The sequence below is a fragment of the Mesocricetus auratus genome, unplaced genomic scaffold (genome assembly GCF_017639785.1).
Source record: "Mesocricetus auratus isolate SY011 unplaced genomic scaffold, BCM_Maur_2.0 Super-Scaffold_100010, whole genome shotgun sequence".
Lineage (NCBI taxonomy): Eukaryota > Metazoa > Chordata > Mammalia > Rodentia > Cricetidae > Mesocricetus > Mesocricetus auratus.
The window spans coordinates 35,955,851-35,968,127 of NW_024429194.1; the positions used below are offsets into that span (position 1 = coordinate 35,955,851).

At 43.0% G+C, this 12,277-nt stretch overlaps 1 protein-coding gene across 4 annotated transcripts in view; it reads right to left on the bottom strand.

The window, feature by feature from the left end:
* Positions 1–10,153, bottom strand: part of Xrcc5 (X-ray repair cross complementing 5) — a 90,145-nt gene extending 79,992 nt beyond the window's left edge. The window contains exons 1-5 of one of the 4 annotated variants that reach the window (XM_040752665.1): positions 9,970–10,153; positions 7,089–7,202; positions 6,207–6,390; positions 4,428–4,476; positions 3,051–3,173 (exon numbers count right to left, since the gene is read on the bottom strand). In XM_040752665.1, the coding sequence (XP_040608599.1) occupies positions 3,051–3,173; positions 4,428–4,476; positions 6,207–6,390; positions 7,089–7,202; positions 9,970–9,990 (491 nt within the window). In that variant the 5' untranslated portion in view covers positions 9,991–10,153. 4 annotated transcript variants of the gene reach the window in all.
* Between the last annotated feature and the right edge of the window lie 2,124 nt (positions 10,154–12,277).

Sequence of the window (12,277 nt, forward strand, 5' to 3'; positions counted from 1 at the left end):
TTCACTATACAAGGGACCAGAGACAGTGCCTTTTGGCCTTTTCTGTCCTTTCTGTCATGTGACAGTCACAGCATCCTGGGGGGGGGGCACAGATATCTCCCATCAAACACCAAATCTGATGGATTGGCACTGTGAACTAAGACTTCCTTCCTCCAGACCTCTGAGAGGAAATTATCTGCTTATAAATTACCTCACCTGTATTATCACAGCAATAGGAATCAACTGAGGCAAGCTCATGTTACCCAATTCTACAACCTACGAAGGACTCGTACCCCTCTGATCTCAAACTTCTAAAAATATCAGGAATCAACAGTCTGAAGGAGAGGTCTAAAAGAGATCACTGAAGGTCACTAAAGCCAAAGGTTAAAGTTCAGGAAGAAATGCTTCCTAGAGCAAGTCCAGGCAATACACTAAGCACACCAGAGTGCTGGGGAGGCTACCAATGATCACTCAGGGTTCCTGGGGGATTTAATAAGAGTATGAAGCTGAGGACGTAGTCGGCGATAGAGTGCTTTGCCTTGCATGCATGAGGCCCTGAATCCGACCCAACACTGCAAATAATCACAATAATAAATAAGAGGCTGTGAAACATAAAATACTTAAAAATTCAATGCTATTGTACACGTTAAAATATTATACAGAAGCTAGGCATGATGGCACATGTCTTTAATTCCAGCACTCAGGAGACAGAGATAGGTGAGTTTCTGAGTTCGAGGCCAGCCTGGTCTACAAAGCAAGTTCCAGCATGGCTAGAGAAACCCCATCTTGAAAAACGGAAAAAAAAAATCTTACCCAGAAATCAGAATATTTGCAGACGAAAGCAAAGCACAATTCTGTTACGTTTCTCTCTAGTTATTTGCTTGAAATGAGGCTAACTCTAGGTTGGGATCGGCAATCACAAAACACATTAATAACCAGAGGCTCGGGAGATGGCTCAGCTGTTAAGAGCACTCGTTTCTCTTGCAGAGGATCCAGCTTTGGCTCCCAGCACCCACATGACAGCTCACAACCATCTGTAACTCCAGTTCCAGGGACCCCACAGGCACTGGGCACACATGTGGTACTCAGACATACATGCAAACAAGACACCCAGATATAGAAAATAAAAAATAAGTCTAAAACATATTAAATAATCAGTCCATATGGAAACTGAAAACCCACCCAAACACATGTTAGCATAACACCATACATGGGAACTTTAGATGTGCCTTCACCCAAACAATGGCAGTGATTTCTCCTACACTAAGTCAATGGAGATTACTGCTTCCATTTGATGAAAAGAAACTAAAGCAACTGAGGAAAGAACGGGACCAGAGCCACCCAGTCACCTGAGTGACAGAGTGACGCTCCTGTGCTATGGCATATCATCTCACTGTATTCCTGCAAACAAGAGAGCTGAATTAGGTCATCTTTTCTGTTAACCCACCACTCTGTAGGTCACCCCCATGCAGATGGATACCTTACAGGCAATCGATCACTCTGCTTGCTATCCTTAAAATAAGGCTTTCTGGGTAACCTTTCTATTTATTTAGCATGACAGAGCTGCATGAGCTGTACTACACATGGGGCTAAAGCACTGCCCCATGTGCACACAGACACTTTGCATTAGGCACTGAGTGTCACTATGGCATAGGAAATGTAATCTAGAGAAAGTTACAGTAACAATTCTTTCTATGCTGCATTTAACCAGAGTAGAGGAAGCCAAGAACTACACCCAAGGAACAAGCCTGCTTTAAATGAAACCAAAGCAGTCGAGAATGCATGGGGTACACTGAACAGCAGGTGATAGTCTGTGGTGTAGGAGAAAACATATCCCAGGGAAAGTATGCTACCAGCCAACTAACAAGCAAGTGGAAGAAAAGACCACCTCCTTCTGGGTACTCTACTCTGGTGCTCATTTCTAAAAGATAAAAAGCGGCTCTTTCAAATGCATTGGCAGAAGTGCAGTACAATATGCTCCAAGCATGAGGCATCCTTAGACCATGGGCAGGGAACTGAGCTAAGCCAGCCTTCTGAAATACCAAGAAAACCTCAGTTCCATGAGAAGTGTCACTTGAAAAACACTTAATTTCTCTGAAGTACCATCTTAGCAAGTAGCAGTTTGGTGGGCTCTTCTGAATGCTTCTCTGTAGCCCCGCAGGAAGACGATGTCCCCAGCAGTCTTAGGAGAGGCACACACGCATGCAAGAGGGGTTCTTAACTCCCCATGGCAGGCAGTCTAAGAGGCCGAAGGCGCCCACTCCGAATGCTTCTTAGTGCAGTGCTCAATTTGAAAGATGAGCATCCCTGATCAGACTAATAATTCAACATCCTATAGCATCGCTCCACTTCAGCCAGAAATAGGGCAAGAAGAAATGGGTTTTCAATGCAGCAGGAAGGATTAGTATAATGACAAGAAGAAATGGGTTTTCAATGCAGCAGGAAGGATTAGTATAATGACAAGAGTTTTTTAGTAGGGGTGTACAATAAAGAAAGTAAATGCTAGAGGGGAAATTCAAGTTACTGTGAGATGAAGGAATCTCTTCCTTATAAGCCATAAAATATACATTTTCTCCCCAAATTTTATAATACTCATAGAAAATTACACTTTATTATGTGTCTGCATCCTGAGAAAGGGTTAAATATAGACATTCTATTGCTATAAATTGATTCCAAACATAACATTTTGTCTACCCTCAATCTACTACTAACTGTAGACATTATGCTCCGAGCCATGTATGAAAGAAACTATCAATCTGATAATGTTGTCTATGCAGACAGGAAATCTGAAGATCCTCGAAAGGTGGTTTTTTAATTCCTTGATTCTTGAGGTCTAAAATTTGCTATTGATCTCAATTTCTCTGTATCATTATTTCATTTATCTCTTTATCACCACAGCTCAAAACAGTTCCATGAACACAAGTATAACGGATACACATAAAGTGGCCAACCAGTGCCCTGGAAGATTCCTACTCAGCCAAAACAGAAGGCTCCTTTAAGCTGTCTATACAGGGCCCCGCTCACTGCGTAAGAGAACAAGATTTTCCTATACATTATTCCCAAGCTCTTACAAGAACTGCAGGGAGATGCCAGACTTCTTCAAGTTACAAATGATAACATCCAGTTGATCTTGGCTGAATGGGCTGCTGAGGTCAGTGAACACTTCAATATGCTTCTTCCCAAACTTCTTCCCTCTAGAAGACAGAGTGATCACATTAAGAAACTACTCTCTGAGGGTCAGTGAGAAGGCTCGGCAGGTCAAGACAATTGCCATGCAAGTCTGCAACCTGAGTTCAACCGCCAGAACTCACACAGGGTGGAAGACGAGAACTGACTCCATGAAGTTGTCCTCCAGCCTCCACACATATGTGCTATATGTACACATGCACACACGCACACACACACACAAATGCACATGCACAAATGCAAAAAAAAAATGATTTTTGTTGTTGTTATTGGATTTTTTTTTCTAGACAGGGTTTCTCTGTGTGGCTCTGGCTGTCCTGGAACTAGCTTTGGAGACCAGGCTGGCCTCAAACTCATAGAAATCTGCCTGCCCCTGCCTGCCTAGTACTGAAAAGGTGATTTTAAAGAAAGCATTCTCCTGAATTTTTTTCCAGGAGTTGCAATACACTTGGTCATTGAGCAGAGAGGCTAAGGACTGAATCTACATATATTAATAAGTGTGATTAGTCTCAAGGTCCACATACTCTTAATGCTCAGGTGAGCTCCTATTAAATATATAACCAACGTCACATAGTTCACACTTGGCTTAGCATCACACCACATAATATTCTTGTGTCCCTGGCTCTGATTCCTAGTGCTGTGGTTTAAAACAAGCCCTTCCCACGTGCATAGCTTCAGATGGAAACGGGACCCTGAGGTGTGTGAAGACAGCAGCCCTGGCCCTGTACTTTCACCTTCCAAACGTCTAGCTGGGACACTAAACATGGGACTCGCTGCAGGAGTTTGCAGAGGATTCAGACTGAGATAAAATAACACAGACTGAGGCCTGGGATGTCAGCACAAATGGCTTTCCTAACAATGCACCCATCTGTGTTCAAGGGCACACACTTTTCAAGACACAGTAATTAAGCAAATAACAGGTCAGGACACTGACTACTGTTACTGTGCACAGTGTGCCAGTTACTTATGGATCATAGCACTTAGTACTTTTTTAAAATTTGGGTAATTAGTTTAAGTCAAATAAGAAAACTGAAAGATGCCAAATGCTTATTTCTCCCAGAGAAACTCTCACCAAATGTGGTCCTGTGTTTTAAACTTTCAAAAACTAGAAAGGTCAGCATTGACTTCTGCCAAATATTCTTCCTGCCAGGCTGACATGCTACTTATTAATAACAAAACACATAGTATAGTATACTGAACACAGCAACCCACACTTTTCCCAGGAAGCCTCATCTCTGTATTTCTTCAGGTAAGACACTCACATAGTTTCACGCTGAATCAAATCCATGCACACGATCAGGGCGTCCAGGACTCAGCTAGTTAAGGGTAGAAACAATGCCAACAGTCCCTTCATCCCACGAACACAGCAGTTTCTCCCAGAAAAGCCCACATTGTTGACAACTCTAGACAGTGGATGACTCGAAAAGGCTTGTCCGTGTACCCTCTCCCAGAATTTATCTCATAAATGCTTTCTATCAACATATATGTTCTCATAAATCGTGTGAAAAAGAAAATACACACAGGACAGTTAATGCATATTCGTTCAACAAAAACCTTAAAATGTCATTTAACAGTACCTAGAACCCTTATTCAGTAATCACAATCCATTCTTATATACGAAGCAAGCCATAGGGCATCATTTCCAAGTTACTCCAAACACAGCAGCACCTCCCAGTGGTCATGAATGGTACTACTACCTGCTTAGAAAAAAAAGTAAGAATACACTTAAAATTAGAACCCAAATCGCGTGTATGTGGTGGGGAGGGTTGAGAAAGGGTTTCATTTCCGTTTGGAAGGCTGAACCTCAACTGAAGAACTGTCTCCATCAGATTTGACATGACTGTAGGACATTTTCTAATTACCAAGTGACATAGGAGAGCACAGACCACTGTCGTTGGCTCGCCATCCCTGCCTGGCAGGTGGCCTGGGATGTATAAGAATGGTAGCTGAACACGAGCATGGGGAGAAAGCCAGCAAGCAGCGTTCCTCTGTGGGTTTGTGCTTCAAGATCCTGCTTGAGCTCTTGCATTGGCTAAAACAAACCTTTACCTCTGCAAGTTGATTATGGTCAGTGTCTTACCACACCAACAGAGAAGAAAACTAGAACAGGCCTCTAAGGAAGAAATGAAAAAAATCTCAGCTTGAATATCATCCTTCATCCAAAAGAGCAGAGAAAGTTAGCGCTATACTCTTCTGAATATGTATTTCTCATCTCTGAGTGGTTTGAATGAAAATGGTCCCCAAAAGTTCATAGGGTGTGGTATTATTTGAAAGGATTGGGAGGTGTGGCCTTGCTGAAGTGGGTGTGGTTCTGTTGGAGAAGTGTGTCACTGGGGTGGGCTCTGGGGTTTCCAGTGCTCAAGCCAGGCCCAGTGTCACTCTTTCTTCCTGCTGCCTGTGGACTGGGATGTAGAACTCTCAGCTTCTCCAGCACCAAGTCTCCCTGTGGGCTGCCTCGCTTCCCACCATGATGACTAAACCTCTCGACTGTAAGCCAGCACCAATTAAATGTTTTCTTTGTAAGAGTTGCTGTGGTCAGGGCTAGAGAGATAGCTCAGTGGTTAAGCATGCACTGCTCTTCCAAAGGACCCAGGTTCAATTCCCAGCACCCACATGGCAGCTCACAACTGTCTGTAACCCCAAGATCTGACACCCTCACACATACATACATGCCTGCAAAACACCAATATACATAAAATAAAAATAAATAATGTTTAAAAAGACTTGCCATGGTCATGATGTCTCTTCCCGGCAATAAAACTCTAGCACGAGCTCCAAACACAATGATAAACAGTACCATCAATATACGCAACTTCCTGTACCTCTCAATATCACAAGGCACAGAAAGAGCAAGATATTTGAAGACCTAGAGCTGGGCATTAATTAATTAATTAACTAGTTCCATATCAATTACACACCCTCTTTTCCTCAGAGGAAAATATGCCGAGATATTCAGAAACTCTGGGAGAGCCTCACCCAGTTGGATTGTGATTTTCCAGACAAAGGAAAATTTCTTGTCTTCTTGGGCACAAAAAGGATACAGTCGGCTTGTCGAGAGCCTAGTTGGATTTTGCTTTCGATGTCTTCCAGCAAATCAAAATCTGGTAGCATCAGGTGTCTGCGCACTGTGATGTTCTGATACTGGTCCTCACTAGCAAGGGCATTCTCAGTGCTGTCTGTTCCAAAGAGGACTAAAGCAATCTCATCCTTGCTCTCAGAAAACACCTAGGGTGAGACAGCCAAAGGTGGAAGACTGTATTCGAGCAGCCTGGAAGGAAGAGGATGCCTAACCTTCAGGGAGCAGAAAGGCCATACCTCATTAGACTGGTCCCACCCAATATTAGACTAAATGAACAGGGGACTTACTAGCAATGACAATTAGGCTGTAAACAGACTTCTATTATTATTATATACAGATGGGTGATTTTACCTGTGTGTATGTTTGTATTTGTACCTAGTACTCCAGAAAGGGTACCGCTCACCCAAAACTGGAGTTACAGATGGTTGTGAGCCACCATGTGGGTGCTAGGATTGGATCCCAGGACCTCTGGAAGAGCAGCCAGTGCTCTTAACCTCCGAGCCATCTCTCCAGTTCCTACGCGGGTATTTCATTATCTGTAAGTCTTACATTTCATTTCAGCACAAATAAGCATGCACACTTCATTCTCTTTCTGCTCTTGACTCTATGGTAGATGTGATTAGCAGTTCCCAGTTCCTATCTCCATCACGTCCTCAGATCCATGGGCTCTGGCCTGGACCAGTGGACTGAAATGAATCCTTTCTCCTCTAAGTCACAGGTTTTTGTTGATTTGTTTTTCTTTATACCAGCAACAGAAATTAAACTAGAACAGGCGTTTTTGAGGTAGGGTCTTTTCCTATAGCCCAGGCTGGCTTGAAACTTGCTATGTTAATCTGAAACTTACCTGTCGTTGGACAAACATAGTCATCACTTTCTTCGCTTGTTCAAACGGGGATTCTTCGCCAGGAAAAGAGTTACCCATGGCAATGCCCACATCCATACATAGCACAACAGCTGCCTAGAAACAAGACCCAAGAAACAAAAAGAAGTTATTAGCAAAGATTCTGAAGTGGGCCCCCATCCTGGTACGAGAAGAGGAATGATAAAGGGAGGGGGCATGTGCAATAGACACCGCATGTAAGACACGTAACATTCCACTCTGGAGAGCCTGTGAAGGGCCCTAACGTCCCTAAAAGCCAGCTAGGTGGAGGAGCCAATCATATAAGCAACGGTGTTACAGTCATAAGCAACGGCACTAGGCCATTAGATAGCAATCATATATTGGGGACTCTCTAGAGTTTCTTTTTCCAATTGCTAGGATAAAACATCCTGACAAATAAGGAAGAACCCCTTTATTTTAGCTCACAGTTCCAGGATACAGTTCATCACATTGAGGGAGTCAAGACATCGGGCACTCGAAGCAGCTGGTCACATTTCATCCCGTCAAAGGAAAACAATGAATCCACACAAACGAATGCTCAGTTTGCTTTTCCCATTTCATAAAATCCAGAGACCAGGGAAATGTCGCACCCATAGTTAAGATGGATGGGTCTTTCCAGGTCAGTTACCATAACCGAGACAATCTGCCTGCAGGCAGGCCCAAAGGCCCATCTCCCCTGTGATTCTACAGTTTGTCAAGTTGATGATTGATACTATCACAGGGACTAAGGAAATGAAATAAACCAAATGCAAAGTGGACATATGTAAAGCTCTATGTATTTTGCATATAAAATCTATTCAAATATAAATTTCAAAAGACCTAAGCTAATAACTTGTAATTTTAAAGTAAATTATTCATTGAATTAACAAGGTGATACAACTTCAATACACTATCCTCACAAACATGCTAAGTTGTATCAACACAATAATGTATTTAAGAAAGAAAAATGAAGGTTCTTTTGGTGAAAACAAAACACTAGATTAGCAATCCAGAGATCTGGGTTCTAGTCCCATCTCCACTAATTGATTAGCTCTGATCCCTTGGGAATGTCACTTAACCTCACTGTTACTTCAGTCAGGTATAAAGCTGTTGGACCACATGAGGTATTGATCCTATGAGTCTCATCTGTGCTTTGTGATGATCAGACAAACTGTGGACAATACTGGGCATCATCTCTTATGAGAGAAAGATTTAAAAGTGACCAATAAATAAGGTACCCTCTGAGTCAGCAATATCTGTCTCTAGAGGTGTCTGAAAAGCCTGGATGAGCTCCTATACAAGGGAAATGACTCCTAAATTTGACTTTTCTTTACAACACACAACGGAAACACTCTTTTCCCTTTGTTCATAAAGAATGGAGCCACATGATGCAGACATGTTAACAGATTTCAGAAACGATGGCAATTTATTTGGGGATGTGCAGTAATAAACTACAGAGTACATTTAAGAGGAATTCAATTTACACCCCACAGGGATTCCCTCAGCATAAAAATCTTTTTTTTAAAAGTAAGAATTATGCCAGGCATTGGTGGCACACGCCTTTAATCCCAGCACTCAGGAGGCAGAGGCAGTCAGATCTCTGAGAGTTCCAGACCAGCCTGGTCTACAGAGCAAGTTCCAGGACAGCCTCCAAAGCCACAGAGAAACCCTGTCTCGAAAAACAAAAAATAAATAAAGAGTAAGAATCACAAAAACAAGCTGGATGTGTTTACTTAATGCATGTCCACAAAACCTACTTTTAAACTAGCAAACACTAAACTAATTAGAGATTCAGAAAACGGCATCAGAGTTTCACAGTATGAAAATATACTTTAAGTTCGCTTTTGGAAGCAGTAAGAAAACCACGGAAGAGAGACTGGGAGAGTACAGCAACTCTTCATCTCTACACTGTAGCAATAGAGCCAGCGCTTTTATTTCAAGTACATCTGTCACAAATACACCCTTTACGGGAGCTACAAAGTTTTCAGGAACTGAAAGAAGAACAAAGAAGGTGAGCAACATCATTATGAGTTCACAGTCTAATCAAAACTTCCCAAATGCGGGGGTGGTGGAGGAAAACAGATTGGTTATTCAAACCCCTATCTTGCTTGCCTGTTTTAAATGAATGGGTGAGATGAATGAATCGCAATTACATCTCTCTCTGGTGATCAAAATTTCACTTAAAGCTCACTGTAATTTATTAATCTAGGAAGCCAGGGGTCATGGGTACTTTGCAATGCACCGGATTTTTACCCCCAAGGCTCTGAAAAATGGTTTGGGTTCACATCAGTATTTTACCACCTATGGAAAGGGTGACCATGTTCTAATCACTCCAGTTCTTCGTGCCTTGGTTCTCATACTTACAAGCTAAGGACAATAATGTTCATCTCAGGGGTTGGTGTGAAGATTTAATGAAATAGGAATAAAAGGCTTAGTTCTGTGCTTCACTCAGTAAGCTTTCAATAAATTCGAGATACTAAATTATTAAGAAGGTGATAATATGACACTATATTCTCAGTTATTTTATTCACAGAATTCCTATCTGAAGTTTTACAGGCCTGTCACGTAGGGGGTGATCCTGGATGACTTATATAAATTCTTATGGAGATTTTTAAGAACCCAGGTTCAGAAGCGGTAAGGGGCGCCTGCGTTGGCAGGTGCAGTGGATAGAAGGGAGGCAGCTAGGGAGAAGTATGAGGAACAGGTGAGGCAAGAGGGAGGAGAACGGGGGGCGTGAAGGGGCGGACAAGGCTCAAATGCAGAACTCCAGACCCCAAGCTTTCTGCTTTGGGCATTCATCCTTGCTACCGAACCACCCTCTGCAGATCCCAGGCTTGCGTAAGGCACAAAGCCCAGCTGTCAGTACCTTATTAGCGGACCACGCCATGTTGCTGGTCCACGGGCGGTTTGGTTACTTTTTCCGGACGGAAACCTACAGTGCTTCAACTCAGTTCCGGACGATTCACAGACCTAGACTTCCGGCTCTGCGGGCAAGGGGCGGGGAAACCCGGCTCCTGGGCTGTGAGCATGTGCACAATTCTCTCCCTGCTCCCTCCCTCTCCTCCCCCAGGTAAGGCTTTGTTCTCTTTGACTTGCTAAAAACGCTAGTACCGGGCGAGCGAAGTGGCTTAACCAGTGAAGCCACTTGTCACCAAGCCTTAAGGACCCTAGTCCGACTTCAGGGACCCACTTGGTGGAGACAAAGAGCCAATTCCTACAAATTGTCCTCTGACCTTCACTTCACACATCACATCACAATAAATAAGTAAATAAATGAATATTAAATAAACTTAATAATAAAAAATAGGGAGCTGGAGAGATGGCTCAGTAGTTAAGAACTCTGGCTGCTCCTCTAGAGGTCCTGAGTTGAGTTCCCAGCAATCACATGGTGGCTCACAACCATCTATAATGAGATCTGATGCGCTCTTCTGGTGTGCAGGCACACATGCAGATGGAGCACTCGGCATTTAAAAATGAGTCACGGGTTAAGAAAGTACTGGTCATGCAAGGATGAGTTCAGGTCTCAGTACCCACATCAGGCAGTTCAAAACTCCAGTTCCATGGGATCTGACGCCCTCTACTGGCTTTCAAAGGCACCTGCACTGAGATTCACATACCCACCTACACAGGCATGCCTACGTGATTTTTAAGAATAAAAATGAGGGCTGGAGGGATAGCTCAGCCGTTAAAGGCTAGGCTCACAACCAAAAATATAAGAATAAAAATGAATAATCGCTAGTACTGAGAGATCACTCTGGATAGCATTTTATATTAGCACTCTGGAGTTATAGTCCCCTATGTAAGACGCATCCAGAGAGTCACTTACCTCCTCTAAAGGCCTTCTAAACAGGGGATTAAAGAAAGACTGAACAGGTACAATGGCCTTAGGACCTAATGCCAAAGGAAAGAGTGAGACTTCTCCGAGTAAGCAAAAGTAGGAAAGGCTTTCAATTTTGCAGACAAAGTATAAACACCTAAAATGGGGGGAGGGGAGTCCACTGGAGAGATGGTTCAATGGTTAGAAGAAGCACTGGGGTTGTCTTCCCAGCACCCACAGAGCAGCTCACAATTGTCTATGACTCCAGTTCCAGGGGACCCGACACACACACACACACAGACATACATGCAGGCAAAACACCAATGCACACAATTTTTTTTAAGAAGGGGGATAAAAACACTTAAAAGGTAGCCTCTGCTAGGAATTCCTTGACAGCCTGGAGTAGCTGAGGATGAAAAGGAAGTTCAGGAAGCTTAAGGTGTCTTTTTCTGGAAATGGAGGTGTCTGCCGATTGCAGCAAATGTTTGCCACTCTTTTTCAAGGAAATCGCCCAGCAGCCCTTTCCTTTTGGCGACCAGACATGTCCTGGGGTGACATAAGGCACACAGATAGGGAGCCCATGGCAGATCAAAGTATGGGATATCACCAAAGTCCAATTTGGTGAACCAATGAGTTTTATTGTGGGGTTTGAGGTGTGTATAACCATACCTGGCACTAGTGCTCTTTTGAAATTATTGTAGTTTTATAAGTCTTTAGGTCAAGGTTGGCCACCATGTCAACATCATTTGGGTGGCTTCTCAGCCCCCCACCCCCACAAATGTCACCATGCTCCTCTACCCTTACCTTAATAATGATTTTTGTCCTTAATCATTGATTTCCCTAACCAATGTGACTGACATAAATGTGATAAATGTAGTAAATGTGGCTGCATTTTTTTAAGATGAGTCAGGGAGGCTGGACAGATGGCTCAGAGGCTAAGAGCACTGGCAGCTCTTCCAGAGGTCCTGAGTTCAATTTCCAGAAACCACATGATGGCTCACAACCAACTATAATGAGATCTGGTGCCCTCTTCCGGCCTGCAGGGACACATGCAGGCAGAACACTATACATATAAATAGATAGTTAGATAGATAGATAGATAGATAGATAGATAGATAGATAGATAGATAGATAGATAGATAGGTAGGTAGGTAGGTAGGTAGGTAGGTAGATAGATAGATAGATCTTTTCTAAAAAAAAAAAGTTAGGTTAAAAGGCGACTTGGAAACAGTTCATCTAAATAGAAATCCCATAATTCTGTGGTACACAGAAAGCCAGAACATAGATTCCCTTACTGAGATCATCGCACACTCACCTTGGCCCACCTTTCCGTGAGCACTATAGTATTCAAAGCTAT